The 11,949-nt window shown below is 37.1% G+C and overlaps 1 protein-coding gene across 2 annotated transcripts in view; it reads left to right on the plus strand.

Moving 5' to 3' along the window:
• Positions 1-11,910, plus strand: part of rgl2 (ral guanine nucleotide dissociation stimulator-like 2) — a 22,061-nt gene extending 10,151 nt beyond the window's left edge. Inside the window, exons 1-19 of one of the 2 annotated variants that reach the window (XM_079469521.1) lie at positions 1,527-1,784; positions 2,221-2,262; positions 2,356-2,439; positions 2,523-2,689; positions 4,410-4,463; positions 4,533-4,726; positions 5,147-5,256; positions 5,920-6,135; positions 6,214-6,317; positions 6,757-6,841; positions 7,826-7,885; positions 8,016-8,102; positions 8,231-8,263; positions 8,339-8,460; positions 8,549-8,638; positions 9,062-9,152; positions 9,363-9,590; positions 9,741-9,855; positions 10,600-11,910. In XM_079469521.1, the coding sequence (XP_079325647.1) occupies positions 1,689-1,784; positions 2,221-2,262; positions 2,356-2,439; positions 2,523-2,689; positions 4,410-4,463; positions 4,533-4,726; positions 5,147-5,256; positions 5,920-6,135; positions 6,214-6,317; positions 6,757-6,841; positions 7,826-7,885; positions 8,016-8,102; positions 8,231-8,263; positions 8,339-8,460; positions 8,549-8,638; positions 9,062-9,152; positions 9,363-9,590; positions 9,741-9,855; positions 10,600-10,781 (2,160 nt within the window). In that variant the 5' untranslated portion in view covers positions 1,527-1,688 and the 3' untranslated portion in view covers positions 10,782-11,910. Of the gene's footprint in view, positions 1-1,526; positions 1,785-2,220; positions 2,263-2,355; positions 2,440-2,522; positions 2,690-4,409; positions 4,464-4,532; positions 4,727-5,146; positions 5,257-5,919; positions 6,136-6,213; positions 6,318-6,756; positions 6,842-7,825; positions 7,886-8,015; positions 8,103-8,230; positions 8,264-8,338; positions 8,461-8,548; positions 8,639-9,061; positions 9,153-9,362; positions 9,591-9,740; positions 9,856-10,599 lie in introns of those variants that run through there. The other variant, XM_079469520.1, reaches the window with a different exon arrangement.
• The last annotated feature ends 39 nt before the right edge of the window (positions 11,911-11,949 follow it).

Below are 11,949 nucleotides of genomic sequence, written 5' to 3' on the forward strand. Positions count from 1 at the left end.
GTATCGAGTAACCACAGCCCTAACATCTGTAGGCCTACTGCTTGCCACTATCTGTGTGTCAATATGTGCTTTCGCTCGAGTATCACTTTCAGATAAACAGGTGGTGGTTCTAGTCTTGCAGTATAGCTATTGGGGTTTTAAAGATCTCTTGTACTGTCAGCCATAAAATGACGTTTTTATATACTGTAGAAATATGTTGAGCAGGACTTTTGACTTGAAAGGATGTTGAAACTCAAAGCCAATACAATTGTGTCTATTTATTTACTCATGCTTCATTCAGATCTTCATATGCTGCCAAACCGGTTTATCAGCTTTAGCCAACAAATATGGGTAAAGAAAAACATTGCCCAGATCATATTTCTGAACCTGGATCAAAACAGATATAGGAAATTACGTTTTGCATTAAGTAAACGCAATCTATTTTTAGAACAAATGTGTTTTTTGCATGTAAAATCATTTTAACGCACATTTCTCAATGATGCTTTTCATAAGTCATTTTATTGCAATGCATCTTTTTACTAAGTTACACTAAAAAAGTTATTTAGCTGAATTAGCATAAATAAAGGCAATATTAACAAAACTATCATAATTTAAAGCTTTCCTGTAACTCAGTGGATAGAGCATGGCACTAGCAATGCAAACAAATGGACAGTATAATGTATAGTATAGTATATAGACTATACAAATCAGTATAATGTGTAGTATAGTATATACACCATACAAGTCTACAGTATAATGTACAGTATAGTATATACACTATACAAGTCTACAGTATAATGCACAGTATAGTATATACACTATACAAATGTACAGTATAATGTACAGTATAGTATATACACTATACAAGTCTACAGTATAATGTACAGTATAGTATATACACTATACAAGTCTACAGTATAATGTACAGTATAGTATATACACTACAAATGTACAGTATAATGTACAGTATAGTATATACACCATACAAGTCTACAGTATAATGTACAGTATAGTATATACACTACAAATGTACAGTATAATGTACAGTATAGTATATACACTATACAAATGTATAGTATAATGCAATGTAAGTCACTTTGGATAACAGTGTCTGCCAATTGCGTAAATGTAAATCTGCCATCTGTATATTCTGCCTCTATGTCGCCACCTCTATTTAAAACATAAAATTGCAGCTTACTTTTCGTATGAATGTCTTTACAAACTGACATTTTCCTGAAAACTAAAATTACAAATCATTATTATGAGCTTACAACCGCAAAGCAAAGAAATTATTAAAATATATATATATATATATATTCAAAATTTGAATATTTTATGTAATTAAATGTTTTCCTATGTTTAGATTTTTAGGCTAAATATGACCCATCAATTTAATCCTTTACCTCAAAAGAGACGATTGATTGAGAGAGAGAGAGAGAGAGAGAGAGAGTGAGTGTGTGTGTGTGTGTGTGTGTGTGTGTGTGGGGGGGGGTGTGTGCGTGCGTGCGTGCGTGTGTGCGTATGTAACAGGAGTGCCCTTGTGACGTGTGTGTGAGGGGGGTTGGCCTAGCGACAAGCTCAGGTGTGTTTGAACGGCTCCATAACAGAGAGTAAGATTTAAGCTGGGCCGATACAGACAGAATAAAAATACTGCTGGGTGAATTTACCAGCCTTCTGAATGATCTACGACAGAAAGCTAAAACGAACAGATGAAACGGCCTGAAGGAGATAGCGTTCTTAAGCAAACTCTGAGGATTTCCAGGAAGCTGGCAGATCTCTGCCTGTCTGGACTTGCTGAACTGAAGGTAGCTTTTTATGATCTGCGTGCAGAAGAGAATAGACGATTTTACTTCCTGCAAGGAAACTGCAAATGCTGTTTTGTTTCATTTAGGTTTAAGGATTGTCTTAGAACTTTTATATAATGAAGTGGCTAGTCGATGGTCTTTGAGAGTTTAGCTGATCTGGATCAGGCAGAATAAATCAAGCTTAATCTTTAACACTTGGACGTTGACGTCAGTAACATTATTGTGCATCCAGTGTGGACGTTTATGACATTGCGAGCTGAGAAAACTAGAAGCATTTGGTTAAAGAAAGTAAGTTAAAGCTTTTTGTTGCCAAGTATAAAAAAGTGAAGGTTTAAAGGTTAAAAGAGTCATATGCACTCATGTTTACAGTCGAACAACCATCAAGTATTTACATTTGCAAAATAGGACATTTCTACTGTACTTTTTGTTCGAATAGGGGGAGCCGTCCCCGATGAAGACCACCTGGTACTGGCCGCTGGTAAGATGGTCAAATTCTACCCGATTTCCATCAAAATGATTTGCCTGAAAGCATAATCTAATGACTAACCGCTTTTCTTTCTCTCTGGTTCAGTCTACTATGTCGGAACTGGAGGAAGATGGCATCATATACGCCGTGTTGGTCAAGCAACAGCATGGCACCCCCAGCAGCTCGCAGGTAAATCCCATCTCTTTTAGAAAACACCTGTCGGCTCGCCGCTACCCCGTTTTATTCAGACGTCTTCATACCTCTCTTCCCAGAACAAAGCGTCTAGCTCCCAGCAGGTCAAAGCAGGGACGGAGGAGAAACTCGTCCTCCATCTCCTTCACTCCATCTCTATGGGCGACTCCTCCTTCATCTCTATCTTCCTCTCCACATATCGCTCCTTCACCTCCACCCAGAGAGTGCTGGACATCTTGATTAACAGGTAGAGCAATGAATCATGAAACAGATCAAGCATTCATCACAAACTCAAAAGTTTGGAAGTCCTTGGAAAACATCACAGAATTTAGCAGGAGTGAAATATTTTTGTATCGTGACCATTCAACTGTATAATTGACTTTTGCCCCGGACAAAGTTTTGTCTCTATTTCCAACATAACAGCACTAGTTTCATGTCTCTTGCATCACCCCTTGGATCTTTTTCTTTGGATTTTCAATATATTTTAAATATATTCCTCGCTGTTTAAATAGAAATATTCACTCACTTCATTCATTGAGTAATAACTGTGCTAAACTTGTCTTGCTTAAAACATGTTGAATCTATTGCCAACAGTGTAAGTATAGTTAAAATGATGACTCGGGTTGAAGACCGAATCAAGGGATAGTGCAACCAAACATTTGAATTCTGTCAAAATACTCAACCTCAAGTTCTTGCAAACCTGTATTAATGTCTTTGTTCTGTTAAACACAAAGCAAGATAGTTCAGAAGCAAAAGCCTGTAAGTGGCATTTGTATTTTCTTCTAAAGTAGCGTTTTTATCAGGCTATAGGCTCCAATATATGTTAAGGTTCAGTCATTTAACTTTAATGGCAAAGAGGACATATTTATTAACATATTCATCAAATAATGTTTTATGTAAACATCAGAGATTAATTGTGTTTCATTACTAGAGACACTGTGCAGTGCTGTCCAAAACATTACACATTTGACTATTGAACGGTAAAAAAAATGATGTATTTTATATAAGCCACAGTAACGTGTGTTGTGTAAGAATAGGCTAGTACTGCATAAATGGTACTAATAATGGCACTTCATGACTAACTGAGATTGCAAATTCATTTTTTTATGTTTAATGCCACGTCGAGTGTGTAAAACATAAATGGCCACCCTCTTATCAATTTTGATTAAAAAAAGGCATAAATACACTAGCACATCTTTTTATTACATACATATTTGTTGACCTTTTTAACTTTGGCATGTTTTCTTTTAAATAAATGTTTATATATTATCAGGGATACATTGATTGTGTACGACGAAAAAATCTTACATATCCAAAGTTAACCTCAAAGACAAAAAGCACAAGACGTCTGTCCCAAAAATGTTTGGGTTGTGTGCTGAATATAACTCTCACAGTCTCCTGCCTAATTTGTGTGAAGGCTAGGAATAGCGAATTTGGCGAAATTTAGACCACAGAGATCGATTTCAAGCATTTAAGCAGGCTGCCTCTGCACTTAAACATTTCCGACACTAATACCAAAACAAACGACCCAAATACTACTTTTATCGGATCAAGCACTAGCTGTACTCTTTATTGTACTTCATCTAGCTGTCGACGCCCTATGTACTCAGTCACCCTTTTCCCCCCACTTGCTAGGAGTGTAAACCGATGCTTAGCTTTGGGAAGAATTGAGGAAAAAAGTTACACATGATATATGTACAAATGGTTACATGATATTAGTACAAATATGAATAACCGATAAAATACTAGTCAATGTAATGCTGCATTTTTCATATATTATAATTAATACGGTATTCCCTGATATCCTGTAGTTGCTTTTTGGCCAGATAATCCAAAATTCTGTGTTTTGTCCATTTTGTCCAATACACCTCATATTTTCACGGTTTAATCTAACTCGAGGGGGCATTAAAAGCATATATTGAATCACTTTTGGCCACTACTGACTTTACATAATCTTTGTTTTCTAGGTTGCACGATCCTGCAGGAGACAGCAAAACTAACACTCCTCAACAGTTCGACAAGTATGTCATAAGTAATATTTAAAAACTGTATTATAAGTGTTATATTGTTTGACTCTTCGTTGTGTTCAGGGCTGTGTGTACGGTGTTCAGCACATGGCTGAGCGATTATCCCGAGGATTTCCGTTCTCTGGACGTTCCCTCCTGCCTACTGCGGTTGGCCCCCCTTATTCCAAGAGACCCCTCGGGGACCAAAATCAAAGACAGTCTGCTGAGGATAGGCGAGGAGCTGAGTGAAAAAATGCTGCTGTCTGGATCTCTGTCAGGTCAGGATATTTTCAGATGTTTGTCCTCGACACAAGCAGAATTTAGCTTCTGTGCTATATTTGCATCATATAGTGCATGTCATCATAACATCACACGCTAGGAGGTAAACCTGCAACTGTGACTAAAACATTGTGTCACAAGTGATTATTTCCCTCACGTTTTGCTATTTTGGAGTTACGTCAATAAGGAAAAAACATTTCTTCAGTAATAATTGCGTATCTCTTAGATGAACTCAATTGCAAACTGTGTTGTTGATCTAAATGTGAAGTGTATCTCTCAGAACAGAATTACAAAAATACATTTTCAAGACATTTTTAACACTGCCCTTGGTTGAAGGAATAGTTCACACTCACAGTTGCACTAGACTAGACTAGACTGACTATCACTGCTATCATCAGTTGTTATATTTTCATCTACAGATCCTACCAAAACTGTGACGTCCCCTCCTGACCCGTCCGACTTTGATGCCACCAGCATTCTGGGATTTCCATCCAGTGTGATCGCAGAACAGCTGACCAGGATCGAGACGGTAAGGCTCACACATTCTGTCTTTGCATCTGTAAAACACATCCAGAATGTTTTGTAGACTACACCTATTTTAAACTACAAAAACGTCATCATTTCAGTTGTCAAAAGAAGTCATTTCAGAATTGAGGCACTAGAATTAATAACTGAAAATAAATAAAACCTTAACTACAACTAGAACGGAATTTATTTATGTAAAAAATAAATATAAAAAGTACATAAATACACATGATAAAACTGCAAAACATTAAACTGAAATTAAATATTAAAATAAAAGCTACATTTTAAATACTAATATATTTTAAAACTTTAATGTTATACTGTTTATCTGTAGTTCTGTTTTTGTTAAAAAATTTATATAAATACAGAAATAGACAATGAAAACATGCATTTTATCTGCATATATCCATTTTGTTGAATGATATAAGTTAAATATACTTAACTATAAATAAACTTTAGATTTGATCATAGCAAAATACTTTAAAACATCAATAAACAATCATTCATGTTGCTTAGAGGGAAAAATTTGAATGGATCATTCACATATAAAATAAATATCTGTGCTTTACAGACCACTAAATAATAGATTGTATGACGTTTTGATGCCCACATTGTTAAATATAATATTTGGATTTTTTTAATATAATATTGCTTTATTTTTCTTCAGGATCTGTTTCTGAAGTTGGTGCCATACCACTGCCTGGGTTGTCTGTGGTCTCAGCGAGATAAGAAAGGAAAGGAGGGAGCGTGTTGGTCCGTCAGAGCCACTATCAAGCAGTTCAATCGTTTAACGAACGCCGTCACGGCCTCGTGTTTATGGAACACGGGTCTGAAGAGCCAACAGAGAGCACGACTCCTGGAGAAATGGATCAGTGTCGCAGAGGTCAGTGCGCATAACTCAGACACAGCTGAGCCAAAATAAATGAGTTACGGCAAAATCTGTGGTTTGCCTCCCAAACAGGCCTGTAGGACCAGGAAGAACTTCTCATCGCTGTATGCTATTCTATCAGCCCTGCAGAGTAATCCCATCCACAGACTGAGAAAGACCTGGCAGGAGACAGACAGGTACATTTAGTTCGGAAGTCAATATTATGGGGTATATTTACACTTCGATACAGCTTAAAGGTGATATGTGGCATTTCTGTGGCATTAGCGTCATGGAATGAAATTGTAAAACAATGCAGTAATAATAATTATAAATAAAAGTAAGATAAGATGATTGCAAGAATGTTAAACTTTTTATTCATATTTCGTTTATTTAGTATTTTATTTATAAATTTTACTTCTGCATTGTTCGAACTGCTTTAAAAGTACTAACAAACAGTCAATATGCCAATAATGTGCATGCTAATAATAACAATAACAATAATAAGTTAATAATGAGAATTTCCCCCTATACCAAAGTGTTACCCTAAAATCTTTTTCTTCAATTGAATGCATTTAAATGATGTGAATTACACGAGTACGTCATGACTAAAAGAATCATGACATTTGGTGCCGACAGAGAAGCCGTGAAGAGATACGCGGGGCTGTCTGACATCTTCTCAGAGAAGGACAACTACTCTCAGAGCCGTGAACTGTTGAAAGAGGTCAGTCAAACTACAGCACAATGAAAAAAAGCATCAGACATGCATGTGGATGCATTGATGGGTAAATAGCAGGCCGGTCAATGTTCTCTGCCGCACTGCATCAGTTCATCCGGGCCTGAAGGACTCATCTTGCCCAAAGCTCTACTCCAAACAAGCAAGCCGATATAATGTGTGCTATATAAAATAAAGGTTACAAGAGGATCAACAGAATTTAAAGTCATTATTAGTTCATTCAATTGATCTGTGATTTGTTGAAACAAATTCTGTACGTGTCATTATGTTAGTAGTCATAGGGGCTGTTTGAAAGCTGCTTACATCTAGTGGAAAAACATCTATGTCCGTGTGCAGCTCTTTAATTGACTGTCAATGAGTCGCTACTTCGCAGAAAACACTCAACAGATTATTGATGAAATAATGGGGTGCAAAATGTGTTGATGCAGTTCACTTATTTTAAAATCAACAAACAGCCATTTTTCTCCTGTAATCTATTTTGCATAAAGGATGGGATTTAATATAAATAATAACATCACAAATGGATGAAACAGCCAAAAACTATTTTCAGTTTTTCTGAACTTCTTGACTTGTTTTACACACGTGTGTAGGTTAAATCATAATTTTATATCATTCTGTAAATTTTGACAACATTTCTTCCAAATAAAAGTGTTGTTTTTATTCGCAGAAAAATGAAATGGGACAAACTGGTCAAAAGAACAAAAAGATACAATGTTCGCAGTTCAAAAAAGTTTTGACATCAGATATTTTTTAAGTTGTGAAATGAATAGATGATGGAATACAAATCGAATTGAGATCAAATGCAACAGACCTTGGACTGATATTTCCACAATGCATGCACAACTTAAAGGCAAAACTCAAGTGGTTTATACTGTGTGGCTATCGGAATAAAGACAAATGCTTGGGGGTGAATCCTAAGTTATAAGAGAGATTGGTGATGTCAGTGTTAATACGAACCGTTTCATTCTGCAGGAGGGCACTTCCAAATTTGCAAATCATGACTCTAAAATCAACAACAGGAAATTTACAGGGGTAAGTCAGCTATATAGCTGTATCTCTGTATCTTAACAATAAAAAATGACACATTTTAGTCATAAAATGCATTAATTATACTCTTTAACGTATATAAACCCAAATCTTAAAAGCTGATTTTCTGTTGTAGTCCTGTGCTCAGGGCACCGTGCCATATCTGGGCATCTTCCTCCGAGATCTCACAATGCTGGACACTGCAGTCAAAGACAGACTCGAGGTGAAATATAGTATAGTGTAGTATATATGTTATACTGCTGTGAGTCACAATTTTCAGAAATAGAAATTCAGAATTTGCAACAATCGACCACTACAGTCGCAATTATTGATTTACTTTGTTTCTTACAGAATGGTTATATTAACTTTGACAAAAGGCGACGGGTGAGTTTCAATATTATATTTAGCAATAAACTGCAAATAATATCAGTACAATAAAACAATATTCTGTGGATTCAGGAGTTCGAGGTTATCGCGCAAATCCGCCACCTTCAGTCGTCTTGTAAAAGCAGCATTTTCCGAACGGACGAGACATTTGTTTACTGGTATCACAGCGTACCCCCTCTGCACGAAGAGGAAAGGTCAGTGACGCTTAAGCAGCTTCATACTAAACGTCTCACATACGCACTGTTTGCAATATGAATAATTGCCCCTTGTGTTTTCCAATAGCTACAAGCTGTCCAACCAGATTGAAGCTCCGAATGAACCGAGTGCCGGGCGTGGTGTGAACCCCACAGTGGTCATCACACAGTGTCCAGAGTAAGAATTCACATCGAGTATACAACAGCCCAATGTAGCAACATTCATACCCCACAGCAGACAAAGTGCTTTGGTTTTGTGAATTAAAGTAAATAGTTTTGTTTTTAACCTATTCAGTTTACAGTCTTACTTCCTTTCGGCTATTCTGAGGAGCGAGGTCGGCCATGATCTGCACACACAAGCATTTCTTTCATGAGCTCTTAAGCCCTGTGATACCGGTTGCAATTTTCCATTTAAAGCACAGAGACACACTACATTTGACATTTCTTGAACTGAATTTTTGCTTATCGTCTGCAGTTTACATAAAAGTGTGGACTTCAAAGCCACTGCTCATTTCACAGTGTTGCATTAACACACCAGGTTACTGTCTATTCAGAATGAATAGCTGCTTCACAGACTACATTTCTTGTGTTTACGTCGCAGTGCCCTCTCTACCGTGGTGAACGCAGTCATGGATGACAGCATATCTGACTTCCCCTCGCCTGTCAATCATCTGCTATCAAAGCTTTGTAAAGTAAGGATGAATAAAGAACGTTTTTTAATGATATCACAGTATGCCTGATTCTCACTGTTACTTGCAACTTGGAGATATATTATGTGGGCACACCGACCTTCTTTTATCATTATTTTAGCCTTATTTACTATTTAAAACGTATACATTTTTGTGTGAACTATCTCTTCAAGAATATTGTCACAATTGTTCCTAATTCTGAATTTATTTCAGCATGTGAAATCCCCCTCCGTTTCCTGTCTGGATGTTGAATCATCACCGTCATCCAATGATGGCTCGCCGTCTGTACTGACCACGCCCTCCACAGGCATCAAATCCCATCGTCGGTCCGTCTCCTGCGGCAACAACCCTATCAATAACAAAAAGGAGGCTGGGCCTGACATGAGAATCATCAAAATAAGGATGGATTTACAAGATGGCAACCTGTACAGAAGCATTCTGGTACTCGAAAATCTAAAAAAACTGGCGTAAAAAAACACTGTATTTCACGGCAACAGTATTATATCTCTTGACCTAAGAATTTATGTTAAAATATGGAACAGCGTTCTTTGTTCTAATATATATATATATATATTCTCTGTGTTGCTTTAGGTTACAAGTAATCACAAAACACCCACTGTCATCAGTTCTGCATTAGAGAAACACAACCAAGACTCCCAGGAGGCCTCCAAATATGAGCTGATCCAACTACTTCCCGAGGGGAAAGGTGATGTCGCCATTTCATGTCATACAATCTAGCTAATGGGTCGGAAAACAGGCACGACTCTAGGGGTCTAAAACAATTCAAGCAAGATTGATGTAGAATCTAGTCTAATTCACTCAAATACATTTTACATCACGAAATATAATCCATAAACCAACCTATATGTGAAAAAGTATTAATATTCATTTTAAATTGGACGTAGTCCCCTTTAGCCTCGCAAAATGACTAGTCGGAATACTTCACATGGCGAGTGAGTCATGTTGTCAGGAATGAAACGACCATCTGCTCACCGTATGGGAATCAAAATGATCATAAGGTGGCCGGATGCACGTGGGGCCATAATGCACAGTCTTACGATTTTCATACAGGTCATACATTATAAAACTTTTTACATTGTGTTTTGACATTGAGCTGTCGCATTTCAGTCTATGAAATAGAACATTGTTATTTACTACAGCCATATAAACACATTAGTTTATGTGTAACTAAAATTAAAGTGTGAAATCGTAAGCCATCAAATATAAGAGTAAAAAACTAAATGGGGGCCCTTACCAATAGAGAGTTTAGGACCCTGAATCTAGCTATGGTGCTGCGTACACTCCTTTAAATCCTTTTAAATTACAAAATGAGAAAAATACATTGCATTCAAATTAGAATTGAAATGATAATGACAATCGAACATATTAATACTTGCATTATTATTACTTATAGCATGAGAAATATTTCTTTGTTTTATTTTCACAACAGAGTTAATAGTACCGCCCACAGCAAACGTCTTTTACGCCATGTCCTCGGCCAGCGTGGACTTCCTGTTAAGGCGACGAGGAGGAAATACACCAACCGGGTCTCCATCACTCGGCAACGAAAGCAGCGCGACCTTCCCACGAATCAAAGCCAAGGGCAGAAGACTGGTCCGAACACTCTTTTAACATTAACAGCAGGACAAACAAGTCCTGTCCACATAAGATGTTTCGTGAGTTCTAACATTGGTGTATTTTAAGTGAAAGCTTGGTTGAAATGGAGATGTCATTTGCAACTTTTGCATTTCATCAAATCTGTGAGTTTCAGTCAGTCGAGTACCATTCGCTGCCGTCAATATTTCCCCAGACTACCTCTGAAGAACCGATAAATACAACGTATTTGTTAAGAATGTCGTAAAGAAAAGAGCAGCTGAAAACCCCAAAGAACGAAATAACACTTAAAGAAGGTACTTACGACTGTCTCGACATTGGGCAACCGTGATCAGAGAGGTCAAAGCTACTGAAAGGTGCCCAGATACCTGAAGAAAACAGCAAAAAACACTGCCACCGGATAATATATACAAGTATTCGAATTGAAGGTTCATAAGATAAAATTTAGATGAGATAAATTGCAATCACCTAGAAAAATTGGGGAAAACTGTTGTAAAGCCAAGTGATTTTTATTATATTTTATTTATCTATAATTTGTATTATTAAATGAATAATTTATAATCTGAATTTCTCTTATTTCTGGGATTGCGTTCCCTGAACACAAATAACTTGGTCAGAAGAAGACACCCTAAAAAGCATCTAATGCTTTTTAAGATAGGAGCATTGTGATGACCCTAAATAGTCCTACTGCCTAAGTAGGCTGTGTTTCGAAACAGAGCTTGTAGTATGTTGTAACCCAAAATGTCTCCTTTAAAAAGAAAATGCAACAAATCTGTGCCGTTATTATTTTTATACTATTCAATGCAAAAACGTATGACCAACCTGAAGAACTGCGCAGTTGCACGTGAAAACTGTTACACTTGTACCCCGATGAACCTTGCGAACTTACTCGCGTGCTGTTGACGTCTCTGTGGGAACTGAGGCATGCGAGTGCTGAAAGCAAGAAAGAGGGATGTTCTCCATTGCATTTCAGTCGTGCAGGCCATTTGTTTGTTAAGTGCCTTAATTTCAGGTGCTGATTCGCAAACGCTGGTCTGGTGTGTTGCGCATGTTGCTGCTTCAGTCCTGTTACGTCAGATCTGTATTCTGACGTGTTTGTGCACTACATACCTCCCGTTCTTGAAATAAACTTTAATTTTGATACAACTGACAGCGTTTAGACTCATTTAATGTCATTGAGAATTCA

The sequence above is a fragment of the Barbatula barbatula genome (genome assembly GCF_947034865.1).
Source record: "Barbatula barbatula genome assembly, chromosome: 12".
In the NCBI taxonomy this organism is placed as follows: domain Eukaryota; kingdom Metazoa; phylum Chordata; class Actinopteri; order Cypriniformes; family Nemacheilidae; genus Barbatula; species Barbatula barbatula.